This window comes from Rhinichthys klamathensis, unplaced genomic scaffold (assembly GCF_029890125.1).
Source record: "Rhinichthys klamathensis goyatoka isolate OS25496 unplaced genomic scaffold, OSU_Roscu_1.1 h1tg000127l_1, whole genome shotgun sequence".
NCBI classification, from domain to species: domain Eukaryota; kingdom Metazoa; phylum Chordata; class Actinopteri; order Cypriniformes; family Leuciscidae; genus Rhinichthys; species Rhinichthys klamathensis.
The window spans coordinates 2,463,811-2,478,223 of record NW_026606664.1 but is presented as its reverse complement, the minus strand read 5'-3'; the positions used below and the strand labels follow the sequence as shown (position 1 = coordinate 2,478,223).

At 38.2% G+C, this 14,413-nt stretch overlaps 1 protein-coding gene across 8 annotated transcripts in view; it reads right to left on the bottom strand.

Moving 5' to 3' along the window:
- pip5k1ca (phosphatidylinositol-4-phosphate 5-kinase, type I, gamma a) overlaps positions 1-14,413 on the bottom strand; it is a 40,471-nt gene that overhangs the window by 11,794 nt on the left and 14,264 nt on the right. For 5 of the 8 annotated variants that reach the window (XM_056256488.1, XM_056256486.1, XM_056256491.1 and 2 more), the window contains exons 7-16: positions 12,205-12,504; positions 11,922-12,127; positions 10,881-10,964; positions 10,707-10,755; positions 9,895-9,979; positions 8,330-8,490; positions 8,101-8,249; positions 7,982-8,011; positions 4,754-4,858; positions 761-917 (exon numbers count right to left, since the gene is read on the bottom strand). In XM_056256488.1, the coding sequence (XP_056112463.1) occupies positions 761-917; positions 4,754-4,858; positions 7,982-8,011; positions 8,101-8,249; positions 8,330-8,490; positions 9,895-9,979; positions 10,707-10,755; positions 10,881-10,964; positions 11,922-12,127; positions 12,205-12,504 (1,326 nt within the window). Of the gene's footprint in view, positions 1-760; positions 918-4,753; positions 4,859-7,981; positions 8,012-8,100; positions 8,250-8,328; positions 8,491-9,894; positions 9,980-10,706; positions 10,756-10,880; positions 10,965-11,921; positions 12,128-12,204; positions 12,505-14,413 lie in introns of all 8 variants that reach the window. The other 3 variants (XM_056256490.1, XM_056256487.1, XM_056256494.1) reach the window with 1 other exon arrangement.

Here is a 14,413-nt window from a genome sequence, read left to right as displayed (position 1 = left end):
ATTAAATAAAAACAAAAAATACATAAAATAGTATCATAATTTACACATACATACAATTAAAAAATACATTCTTGTTTTTTTTGCGTGACATTTAATAGTATTGTTAAAATCGGGGGAAATGTTCTTAATTGTCATACAAATAATGCAAAAAATTTGATTGGTTCTAAAATATGCTCCATTTTTCTTTATGGAACATATAGTTTCTTATTTTTTCTTTTAAAAATGAAATATAACACAGGCAATCATCATAATTTTTTTCCTGGCATTCGAGTAAAAAATATATATACATCCTTCAATTAATCAAAAATAAATAAATAAAAATAATAATAATAAAACTCTTAGTCATAGAATATATCATGAATTTTAAAGTTACATCTTTGGTCATTTTTTTCTTATTTTTAACTATAAGCCTCAGTAAATATTGTTAGATTTATGCTTAATATTAGATATAAGAAAAATATTTGACTGCGTAACAAAAAAATCTCCCTTTAAATCAAGATTTATTCTCATATAGTCTCGTATAATCTTAATGCAATAGCTGTTTTGCTTTTTAAGTAAATTTATTGTGTTTTAAGAATGTTTAGATACTTTTATTTGTACGCAAGACAAAAATGTATTTTTTTGGCAGTGCGGACAAATCTGGTTATGTTTTTTATGATTTGACATTAGGTCATCAGGTGGTTCTAGCTCTGCTCTGATGCATTTCTTTTTCTACATAAAAACAATACATATTTTTAGTTCAGATGAGTGAAGGGCTTACAAAATAAATGTCTGTAATTGGCACATCATCATCCTCGTCCACAGAGGCACGGCTCGTACAGCCTGAGGCCTGACTGGCGCTGTCAGATTCCACGACTATCCTGGGGCTCGCTGGGACGGAGGAGGACGAGGCTTCTAGAAACGTCTCTGGAGCTTCACTACATGTGGAAAAGGGAAAAAAATAACAATTTAGAGATGTTTTTGTTGTATGCAGTGTTATTCAAGTATCACTTATAATATACTATTATATTATTTATTAATATGCTGAATTGGCTTTTTAAAAATAGTTTTAGTTTTCATTTTAATTTTAGTTATGTGCTTTTGCCATTTTTATTAAGTTTTTGATGTAAAAAATATTTCTATATAGCTTTAATTTATTTTTATTTCAGTTTTAGTTAACTTATTTATTTGTTAGTTATCAAAGCAAAACTTTTATAGTTTTTTAAGTTTTTCATCTAATATTTGCATTTTATTTCAATTCAGCCTTATTTCAATTACTGAAAATAATTTTTTACAAGTTTTAATTAATGCAACTTTGTATGGAAGAGTGCAGCATGAACTTTCTTCAAAATTTCTTCAATGGGTTCAAAGGCATATTGATTTGCAATGATAGATAAAACATTAATATATACATATTATCGAGGGCTTGGAGCCAGAGGGGCGTAAGTGGCTTTTGACCAACTTTACAGGAGAGACAAAACAAAATTTTGACCACACTTCAATCACCTGTATCATTAACCTTAAACCACAAACATTGCAACCACAGGCATACTTACATGAATGAGTATTTAAGTAAAAAATGTATGGCATATTAACACAATGAACATGTTCTAAAACATTTTAAAATAAAAAAATATGTCAAAAACGTCAGATACGCCTTTTTGGCACCAAACATTTCCAAGTCTTCTATGGACATATTGGGCGTATCTGCTAAACAATGCAGAAAATAATTGATCAAAAGGGGAATTGATTGAATAATTAACACTTGAATCACACTTGAACAAGTAATTATTTTTCATTTAACTCATTCATTATTATTTTTTTATATATTTTTTTTCACCTTTCCATTCTGGGCATCTGCTGAACACTACAGACTGTAATTAAAGTCACTGAACTTGCTAAACACACTTCTGATTGGCAATTCATGAGTTGTTCAATTGATTTCATTACAATTCTTTTTTTTTCAATACTCTATTCAATTGACAGTTCTCTCGTGTTCTTTTTGCTTTTTAGTTCTTTTCCCTCACCTTCCTTCCTGGAACATGAATGCCATGTGAATTAATGTAGCCTTGGCCAGAATTTCTTAACCTTTTACGTTGGTTTCTTTTCCAATTTTCAACATCTCTCTGTCTTTTTCTTCCTTTTTGTGGTGTGTTGGCATCCTCTTCCTCCCTCCTAAACAGGCTCAATGTCTACTGTCTCAGTCCCTCGATCTTCTTCTGTCTCCATGTGTCCCTCATCAATTGCATGATCTGTGTCCCTGCCTGTCTCTCTTTCCCCATCTTCTGCTGTCTACATGTGTCCCTCATCTCTCTCCCTCATCTCATGCTGTGTCCCTAAATTATATAATTAAAATGTATTAATATCCTACATGAATGCCCTGATACTAATAATTCGGGGTAAGGATTAGATAAGGTAATGTTCTAACTGATTTTCTATGCAAGTCAGAACTCACTTCCTCCATCTGTCTCCATGTGTCCCTCAAGTTGATCTCTCTTCCTCACCTCATGTGGCTGTGTCCTTTAATGATTAACACATTAATATTTATTAATATAATATCCTACATGAGTGCCCTGAATCTATTAGTTCAAGGCTAGGGTAAAGTAGATTATGAGAAAGTTCAAAAGAATATTCTCTGTCAGAACACAGGCACAGTTAGCCAGATCAGACCAAACCAATGGGATTAACGTTAGCCATGCTAGGCTAGGCTAACAAGGTAAGGCTCTCAAGGCATGATTATGTCTTACTGTCATCACTCTTGTGAGAAAATGCATTCAAACAACTCTGACTCATCTTCAACTTCTTCAATATACACTCACCTAAAGGATTATTAGGAACACCATCCTAATACTGTATTTGACCCCCTTTCGCCTTCAGAACTGCCTTAATTCTACGTGGCATTGATTCAACATGGTGCTGAAAGCATTCTTTAGAAATGTTGGCCCATATTGATAGGATAGCATCTTGCAGTTGATGGAGATTTGTGGGATGCACATCCAGGGCACGAAGCTCCCGTTCCACCACATCCCAAAGATGCTCTATTGGAGATCTGGTGACTGTGGGGGCCATTTTAGTACAGTGAACTCATTGTCATGTTCAAGAAACTAATTTGAAATGATTCGAGCTTTGTGACATGGTGCATTATCCTGCTGGAAGTAGCCATCAGAGGATGGGTACATGGTGGCCATAAAGGGATGGACATGGTCAGAAACAATGCTCAGGTAGGCCGTGACATTTAAACGATGCCCAATTGGCACTAAGGGGCCTAAAGTGTGCCAAGAAAACATCCCCCACACCATTACACCACCACCACCAGCCTGCACAGTGGTAACAAGGCATGATGGATCCATGTTCTCATTCTGTTTACGCCAAATTCTGACTCTACAATCTGAATGTCTCAACAGAAATCGAGACTCATCAGACCAGGCAACATTTTTCCAGTCTTCAACTGTCCAATTTTGGTGAGCTCTTGCAAATTGTAGCCTCTTTTTCCTATTTGTAGTGGAGATGAGTGGTACCCGGTGGGGTCTTCTGCTAGCCCATCCGCCTCAAGGTTGTGCGTGTTGTGGCTTCACAAATGCTTTGCTGCATACCTCGGTTGTAACAAGTGGTTATTTCAGTCAAAGTTGCTCTTCTATCAGCTTGAATCAGTCGGCCCATTCTCCTCTGACCTCTAGCATCAACAAGGCATTTTCGCCCACAGGACTGCCGCATACTGGATGCTTTTTCCCTTTTCACACCATTCTTTGTAAACCCTAGAAATGGTTGTGCGTGAAAATCCCAGTTACTGAGCAGATTGTGAAATACTCAGACCGGCCCGTCTGGCACCAACAACCATGCCACGCTCAAAATTGCTTAAATCACCTTTCTTTCCCATTCTGACATTCAGTTTGGAGTTCAGGAGATTGTCTTGACCAGGACCACACCCCTAAATGCATTGAAGCAACTGCCATGTAATTGGTTGATTAGATAATTGCATTAATGAGAAATTGAACAGGTGTTCCTAATAATCCTTTAGGTGAGTGTAGGATTCATCAGTTTGTTTCATAATATTCATCAAAATCGTTTCTGCCTCAGACAGTTCCATGTCTGCAGTTGTGTCAGCCATTTTGAATGCAGTTTTAGGGCACCAACTACACTTACGCCCTTCTGGCTCTGAACAAAAATATGGGTCCTACATGTATTTTTCAGAGCCAGAAGGGCGTAAGTGGACTTACGCCCTTCTGGCTCCAAACATTACTCACACTTTTGTGTTAGGTCTGTATTGTTTTGTTGCTTTATTCAATACAGTTTGATCTCAGATAGGTCTTTTTGGCACAACTAGATAGAGCTCATCAAGACCTTTAATTTGATATATAGAACTCATTTTCGCCCAAAATGCCACTTACGCCCCTCTGGTTCCAAGCCCTCGTTATGTGCCTGGCAAGCACAAAAACGTTTGGGTTTGGGTGATTAAGCGCTTCCTGTTTGGTTATGTTCCTCTGTGGGAGTTTCCATGGTGTAGTTTTGCCATTACTATGAGAAGCTTCAGCAGGTGAGCTCAGCTGAATGAAGCACGTCTAATTCCTCATTCCCATGATACCCTTGATCTCACATCCACACTGCTCGATTCATCGACACAGTGCATTTGCATTTAAATCATCGCCCTTAATTCCATTACACTTCAATAAGATCTTTTTTTCCCCAACATGTTCAACAATATCTGGTGTTCAAAAGTAAATATATAATAAGTGCTCATGACTGTGGAGGTAGTTTCTCAGTTTTTAGTGCGTACCTGTTCTCCGGCGATACCTGGGGAGCCACGAGGGTGAGCTCGCTGTCGTATCGCCCCTCCACTTCCACCTCCACTGTGATGGTCTGCTGGTCCTCATCCTGCATTCTACAACAACACCAGCAGAGGGCTCAGCCAAACCACACCAACAACATCACTAAGAGCAAATCCTTCCATTAAGAAGAAGATCAAGCCCAAGAGGGCAATAAACATTGTATTTTATGTAGTATGTATTTTATAACAAGTGTTATGAAACATAAACTTTCGGAATAATTTTGGTCTGTTCATTGCACAAAGCGATCGTATATATATATATTTGTGGAAGAACTGAAGTGGCACGGGTTGATCTTTGGTTGACCAATCAGCAGAAAGGGGCGTTTCATGCCCGCCCACACGTGGAAATCGAATATTCAAGTCATTTACCGTATTTTCCGCACTATACGGCGCACCGGATTATAAGGCGCACCTTCAATGAATAACCTATTTTAGAACATTTTTCATATATAGGGCGCACCGGATTATAAGGCGCATAAGATACTGCAGTCAAACGTTTGACTGGGTTTGCGTTATGCATCCACTAGATGTGCTAAAGGGAATGTCAACAAATGTCAACAAAACAGTCAGATAAAGTCAAACTTTATTAAGCTTTCTGACAACTCCGTTCACTCCCATGGTAACGTTGTTCAAACGTTAAAGGAAAACTCCGGTCAATTTTAACATTGAGCTCACTTTTTTGTAAATTTGGAGTGCTGTCAGTACAGATAACAACGACAAAAACCGGTGTTGCCTACACGTGTTATCCTCTTTTATAAATTTGCACCCTGTTGACTTAAACGGGAAAAGTTTTAAACCTGCTTTTAGCCTCTTAACAACCTTAATGTGTCATTACAAGTGCACAGCCATGTGAGTGAACACGGTGAATCTGACTCCAGTAAATGTGAAAGATATGAATAAAAATGATGTTTATTCAGCCAGCTCACATACCCGTATTTTCTTCCCATTTTCGGTCGAAGTCCACAGTAGGCGATTGTCCAGTGCGCGCGCGCGATCATTGGTAACTAAGCAACCGTGGAGACTCAGACTGTCAGCCGATGACGGTGCTGTGTGGTGTTCTGAGAATATCAGCTCAAATGGATAGTTCATCCGAATCAGATGTTGAACACACGGAGGAGGTTTGATCGCGCGCGTGCGAACTCGACAATCAACTACTGTGGACTTCGACCGAAAACAGGAAGTAAATACGGGTATGTGAGCTGGCTGAATAAAGAGATTATTCCTGCCTTCGTGAAAGCTCGGATCACAGTTGAGACTGATATATCAGCCCAGGCATCCACGATCCATTGGCAGATAGTGGCGTAAGTCGCCCGGCGCTGTCTCCCCGTCTTGGTGAACGTGTGTTCACCATCCATATATAAGGCGCTCCGGATTATAAGGCGCACTGTCTTTTTTGAGAAAATTAAAGGCTTTTAAGTGCGCCTTATAGTGCGGAAAATACGGTATCCATTTTCTATCCCTGAACATAAAAATATAAAAATCTAGCTGAATTCTCTTTTTTTTTTTTTGTGGAAAAAACGAAAAACGAATGAACACGGTACAATGGTGCACGGACCCAAGATAAATACAAAGCAAGAAAACAAAACAAAACAAGACAAACAGAGCAAAACAAAACAAAACACGTCTTTGTTCAGTTCTAAAAAGTAGTATTTTTGGGTCTGTCAACATGTTTTTAGGTCAAACCGTTCTTGTCTGTCAGTCATATAATGCAGGTCTATGGTCACCACCTCAAAGAGCATGCACAGAGAAGTCTAAATTAAACATGATTTAATGACTCGTAAATGTAAGTACACATTGATGGCCTAAGACACGAAACAAGCAGTTTGTGTGAGAAAACGAACAGTATTTATATCGTTTTTACCTCTTGTAAACACAGCCACGTCCAAGTGATCTGAGGGCGCGGGCGCTTCGGTCTTTTCCGGCAAGCGCCGGAAGTGATCTCTCGCGCGTGTACGTCACTCATACAATTTTTTTTTTTTTTTTACGACGGTTTAAACATCCCGGATAAGCGCAAAATAGTACCATTTTAATTAGCCTTACCTACAATCTCTGTTCTGTGTAAACAATGAGTGACGTACACGCGCGAGAGATCACTTCCGGCGCTTTCCGGCGCTTGCCGGAAAAGACCGAAGCGCCTGCGCCCTCAGATCACTTGGACGTGGCTGTGGTTACAAGAGGTAAAAACGATATAAATACTGTTTGTTTTCTCACACAAACTGCTCGTTTCGTGTCTTAGGCCATCAATGTGTACTTACATTTACGAGTCATTAAATCATGTTTAATTTGGACTTCTCTGTGCATGCTCTTTGAGGTGGTGACCATAGACCTGCATTATATGACTGACAGACAAGAACGGTTTGACCTAAAAATATCAAAATTGAAACTACTGCGGAAACAAAGACACCTACATCTTGGATGCCCTTGAGGTAAGCTAAAACATACCAAAAATGTATTTCAAAGTGAACTATCCCTTTAAGTAGGCCTATAGGGTTATGCCGGTGAGGACATTTTCCAACTGATTAACTTATGACAACACCAGTGTTATTTGTTAATGTCTTCTGTAGATTTTGATCTTTATAAGTTGTTATGATAGGCCTATATTTTTAACGAAAATACAATAAAAAACAACAACTTTTTATTACCAAATATACTATTAATAAAACGGGTGACCCAAAATACCCATATTATAACAAATAAATAAAAGATATTTGGAAATTGCCCTTTAAAACGAAGGCTCAGTTTGTGGTCAACCGTTCACTATTATTTTATTGAAAACAATATTTACCAGTAGATTCTAAAGATTTATTTGGGTTTTCAAAAAGACAAATTACATCCTTAATGGGTAGATTACCGTTGAGGACTATTATTTTGTTGAACAGACCTGAGCGATGACTGATGACGTCACATGCTCAGATTTACTTGACCAATCAGCGGAAGGGGGCGTCTCATGACCGCCCACACGTGGAAAACGAATTTTAAAGTCATGTATTCGTTTTTTGCCTGTGAACTAAAAAACTAAAAATCAATGCGAAATCTCGGTTTTTCGAGGAAAAAAAAAAACGAAAAAACGAATAAAGGTGCCATTTTCTCATTTCTGCTTATTTCATTTCAAATTGGAAATCAAATGATCGGATGATACACGGACCCATATTGCAGACCAGTCTCCGTTTTACTTACGTTTCTTCGTGACTGGACTGGGTGTGTCTCCTGTACGGAAGAGAACAGAGAGTTAATTGTACCTGCTACGGCCATGGTGCTGGAACATTACAGAGCGACAGACAGGGTCCTACTCGTACCTGTAGCGCGGTTGTTCGGAGGTGTCCGAGGGGGAGCGTTCTGGGATGGACAGAGAGGTGGTGGAGGACAGCGTGGTGGCGATGGAGGCTGTGGTGGCCTCCTCGAATGAGGGAGGGGTGCAGGGAAGCACATCCGTCCGACCTGAAACCAGGCAGAGTTTAAACATGTGACTGTAACCATTAAGTCCACTAGTTGAGGATGAAGAATGTATTTCGTATATTGTTTACCATCATCGTCCAGTGTGGGGAAGCTACGGGCTCCTCTCAAGTCGTAGATGTTTTCGTCTCTCACGAAGGGCAGCTGGCTGGCCGACCAGGCCGCTCCGGGCCCGCCGTATTTGCCCACGGCTAGACCCCCACGACCCCTTTTTGACGGAGAGGATTTTAACGCTGAAAGAAACAGTTAAAATAGTTTCAATATCTTTGATTATCATAATAAAAGTAGGTGAAGCTTCATTAGCAGGGTTACGGTTAAGACTTTTACTTTCATTATTATCTAAAAATAAAAATCTTTTTATTTTTGTACATTATATTGATAATAAACATCTTGTTTTTTTTTTACATTTAATTTAGCACATACATTTTAGATGTAAATTTGAAAGTATCTTTTTGGGAATGCAACGTACCTTATCGGCCGATATGACAGATTTTTAAAAAATGTATTGGTACAGAATATTTAATTTTGCATGATAATTTCCTCTTTTTTTACATTTAGATTACCTTTGCTGTCATTTTAAGTTAATCTTTTAAAAACATTATTTAAATAAAAGATTATTTAATAAAATAATAACACGATTATATGTTATCTATAGGAAATCGCAAAATAAATATCCTTTTTCATACTACACACTACAATTCTGTGATGTCTAAATTAATTTGTAGCAGTGTTTATTTTTCCTTTATATAGCCCAATTCGCCTTTGGCTAAGCCCCGCCCCCTTAGTTACTGTTGCTACGTCCGACAAACAAACTTCATCTGGGCTCTGGTATCAACATGGCTTATGGTGTGACAGCTCTTCCTGCTGAAATTTTATCAAACTTTTATAAAGCAGCAAATAAAGTGTCCGATAGAACTAGGCAAAAGGGGCTGCAATATACGTTCGAAGGCTATATTCACGACATACAGGTGAAACGCAAGGAACAACAAGGCATCCAAATAGAGGCAAAAGCATACCAGTCACAGTCATAAAATGAACCACTGCATATCCTACTAATCGAGACGGAGGCTGGGACTAACAATATCAAGGAGCAACACTGTTCATGCAAAGCTGGGTAGGTCTCTATTCACTTCTATAATCGTTATTACAAAGCAAACGGACTACGCGAGTATAACGTTGTATTTATTAGCAGTGTGTGCTAGACGACACTTGTCAGGATTTGACTTCGGTTTTGGGAAGGGAAAAAAACGCACACTCCCCTCCAACCTCTCTGGGAAACGCGTATCTGTGTTACAAATGCCCCAGGCACAACGTTTAACCATATTTTTGATAAAACTACGATGGTAATAGCCTGCCGAGACCAAAAATAGCCGAGTCAATGGAGCGCTGTGAAAAAGTGTCAGACCTCTGTGGGAGCTCATTCTTGGCTGCGCTGTGATTGGTCAATCTACATTCTAGGGTGTGGCTTAGCCAAAGGCGAATTGTGGTGGACTTAGCGGTCATTAAAATAAATATTTATCGTCTTATCGGTATCGGTCAGAATTTTCAAATTGGTGCATCCCTATTACTTTATCATTAAATCTTCATGCAGACCATGAAATGAATCTATGTGATTCAGTAATATAAATTCAACTCACATGAAGTCTTTCTGAATACAGTAGTGCTCATGAACCTGAAGAACCTGTCTGCATAGAAAGATGGCCTGTGAACAGACACTGTGTCCTGAAGAGTGAAAGAGACAGCGAATAAGTAAACCATCTGAATAGCTACAGTTCATTCTTATTCCACTTGACCAAATGGAAAATTACAGTTCTGTGCAATACTAATAATTTTCACGCAGGCTTTAAGTCAAACTTAAGGTTTCCAGTGAAACGTACATTATTCATGGAGACACCAGTCAACACTTCGAGCTGACGTGATCAAGATATACCAGCTCTAATTCTATAAATATCTTAATTAGCATGCAAATGAATCTCGAGCCATTCACAGTATGGCGTAGACTGACGCGTCACAGGCAGGGTTGGAGAAATCTCCTCTATTCACAGCTGAGCTGAGGAGAAAATTAATGTGTGCGTGTGTGTGGTATGTGCATGTGCGTCTCATATCCAGCAATAGCCCAATTAGCACATCCTCTAAAAAAAAATGGTCCCAAATTAGTGCACATTTTACAAGCATTTCCTCCAAAACCCCATAATTCTCACTAAACTCCATTTGTGCTAACGTACCGCAGCAGACCCTGCTTTATTAACATGAAAATGTAGGAAGTAGGAAGAATTATAGTGAAGGTCAAAGACCACAGAGTCTTCAAAACACAGCTGGATGTTAACTTGGCCAAAGCTTTTCATCCAGAGCGACAAGAGATGGAGCGACTTGCATGGAACAGTGGTGTTGATATATTTCAAAAGGTCTTTTCTAGATAACAGCCATTGAAATGCAAGTAAATCCTCACCCCATCGTGGACTAGAGCCTTCCACGTATGCTCCAATTTCTTTATTAACCTAAACAGAAAAAAAGAAAAAAAAATCACTCCATGGTGCTTTTAAATCATACTGGCAAGCGATGAATCACACGCCTCGTGATGTAAATCGTAAGTGACATGAGTCGGAGAGGTTGACGCAAGCACCTGTAAGACTGCAAGATGTCGATTATTCCGATGTACAGTAACAGCCGCTCTCCTCTTCCATTGACTGCAGGAATGCCGCCCATTCTGGCAGGGAAAAAACATGAGAAATATGGATATGAAAGTTTTTATGGCCTAAAACACTCAAAAGTCTAAACCTTGATAAACTGAAATGAAACGCTTAACTATACATTTGGGAACAAATTTGCAATAGTACTGAAAAGTGTTTCCTGAAGTTGCCAAAATCTTAAAAAACTGCTTTCAGAAGAAAAATGGCTAAAAAGACAAAAATGGCAACAAAAAAACACAAAAAAAATGTGCAGGTCAGAGTTCACCAAACTTGAAATGCAGCGAAATGCAAAGTCAATGAAACAGAATGTGTAGTGACCGCCCCTTTAGTCAACATGAATATGTTTATTGCAATCCATTTACTTCCATAATGTGACACATTTCCAGATGAAACAGGATATCTAACAGACAGGACTAGATTTTAGCCCGATTTTATACAAATTCTATGAAGGTAAAAGAACCCCCATATTTTTAATTTATTTTGGCAAAATAAAAATAGAAATGAGTAGCTATACTTTTGGGAACAAAAAAGGAAAAAATGACTGATAAAGACTTTTTTTTAAAAACAAATAAAATTAGTCAACACACAAAACAAAAAACAACAAAACAAAAGACAAAACAAAAATGTCTGTTCGCTTTTAAAAGTTGAATTTTTTGGTTAGTTAACATGAATTTGTTGTTTGCAATCCATTACCTTCCATAATAAATGCTATTCCAGATGAACCATGATATTTAACAGGACAGGACTTGATTTTATCCAGAAATGTTTGTTTTTTAAAATACTGTAAAATTAATCTTTAAAAAATAGTATCAAAATAGTATAGAATTCAATGTACTGATTATAGGCAATAACATGAAAATAATTACCAGGCTATTGGTATCAGCTAGAATTTTGTCATAGTTTGTCATTTTAATGCATCTAAAAAAGGGGTCACATCTCTTTTTAAATATCCTTAATATATTTGGGCCGCTCACGTGTCGTCAGTGTCGATCTCCTCTCCACAGGCCGACGCTCCCTGTATGGACTCCATGGCAGTGGAGTAGAGCGCCTTCTGTGCCAGCGGCCTCTTTTCATCACTGTTGCCCTGAGATCCCTCTATCTGCTGCTCTTTCTCCGCCTGATCGATGTTGTGTACTCCCAGCAGCAAACTGTAATCCATAATCTTAAAGCTTTCCAAGACCTAAACATCAAAAACACATCAATTTAGCTCCCATTCACACATTCTCTCTAGACACCAGCACACTGTACAAAACGTACCAAACAGTCCCTCTGCAACGTCTTGACCAGGGCGCTGTGCGTGTCTGTATCAAGCAGGAGACCGTCTTGAACGTCCTGCATGAAATCGAGGTCTTTGAAAGTGGGCTTCGCCTTTTCCCGCTCTTTCTTAGAGGCCCGTCGCTTGTAGGTGGATCCCTTCAGGTCGTATTTGAGGTGCATGCGCACCACCCTGGGCAAAACGTTGTTCATCACCACCATTCGAATGTTCTTGCCGCCCGATTGTACGCAGTACAACCCGAAGAACTTGGGCAATAAGGTGCGAGGATTCTGATTCAAGTTCTGCAGGAAACAAACATTTGAAAAATCAAATGCCCAATCAGAGTAAACGATTATTCAAATGCAAGGTCGTCCATGCAGTGCTACACATCTGTGGAAAAACGTTTGTATTAGTATTTGTTGGTTACATGCATTGTGTAATTGATTAATTTAATCTTGAAAGGAATAGTTACAATTCTGTCATCATTTATTAACCCGATACTAAAATGTTGTGCGCCAAAATGCGTTGAAATATAAGGAAATTCAAATGAGATATTCAACAAACAACAACTCGTCTGCCTTTTCCTTACACAAGGTACTTTTATTTAGCTATTTTGTCATATTTTAACCTTAATGGCATCCAGTTTCACTGTCACATATGGAAAAGAGCAGCGTGAATACTCTTCAAAACCTCTTCTTTGTGTTTCACGGAAGAACAGAAAAGAATCTCACCTTTTCAGCCTTTTCCCCACACAAAAATAAGTACTTGTATGATACTTGTATATAGCTTTTTTACATTTTTCGAGCCTTTGAGCCAAGTTCACAGTCACCGTATGGAAAAGAGCAGCTTCTTTTGTGTTCCACGGAAGAAAGAAAGTCACACGGATTTAAACCGGCATGATGAATAAATGATAGAAGAATTTTTTGTTTTTTGATACTATTCCTTAAAATCACATGCAAACCACACTTTTGCTGATGACCACTTCTAAATCTTAATACTAGTTCAATAACAGCATTTATGCATTAGCTTGAAGTAATCATTATTTGTTTTCCCACATTCCAGATTCAAAACACACCATTTCAACCACACACACAAAAAAACGCTTCTTCAAGTCAATGGCATTCAGTTTGCCAGCTAATGTTCCAGAGCGTTGTAAAACCACCTGATTCCAATTAAATTGGACTTTATATCCTCTTAAAAAGCACCACACAAAGGCAAAGCAATGAAGCAGATATCCAACCTAGAGGAGCTTTGTGGAACAACCATCACCTTCCCAAAGGTGATCTGTCCTACAAGATATGATCAAAGAGGAGAAACAGAAAGAGGAAAAGAGCTAAAGACAGGTTTCTGTAGGCAAACTGGCCAAGGTCAGCATTGTTGCTGAACAACAACTGATCCGCCACTATTCATGGGCTCATTAGCTCCAGCTGAATGGATGGAACAAGCCAAGCCAGTCACTGGTCAGACTCTGCTGACACTGAGAACCCATTTAGGCATCATCTACTGAAAGAAAAACCCATGTTCTCTTGGAAACCAAACCCTTTTGTACTTATATTGTGAATTGGATTGGTCCAATGGAGACATAAAGCTGGAACAAGCACAGTTTAAATGCTAATTGTGTCATTTATTCTATTATTCAGGAAAATAGCAGACAAATCGCCTCAGGGGAGAAATTAGTTCAAAATAGCTTGTTGGGTAATCAGCAGTGTTGTTGTTTAACCAGGTGGTTGATTTGTGACAGCATGTGATAATAGGCTGGAAAGCATCTTTCTCGAAAAGTACTGAATAACAACATACGCTGTGTATTTTAGCCTAGCTTATATTGTAGCTGAAAAACTAGATCTCCATGATTCATGCACCTATATATTGCACAGGCTGATAATAGTTCCATAATATAAAATAATGTAAAGTCATTTTATAAAGGCTACATGTCATTTTCTGTCAATATATTGTATTATATAATGTACTGTATCATAATTATCAGTATTATATTAACCATCAGCCACTCTACTCTAGATATTTTATTGGACATTGAAAACCAATATCGGTCAACCATTACCGTAATTTAAAAAAAGCATGAAATGATAATGCAATTCTGTCTGATACTGATGAGCCAATAACTATTTTCATGTAATGGCCAATAATAATAATTTATTGTCAAAATTAATTAAAAATAAAATGTAAACATTTGTGAGAAAAACTTTTTTCTCA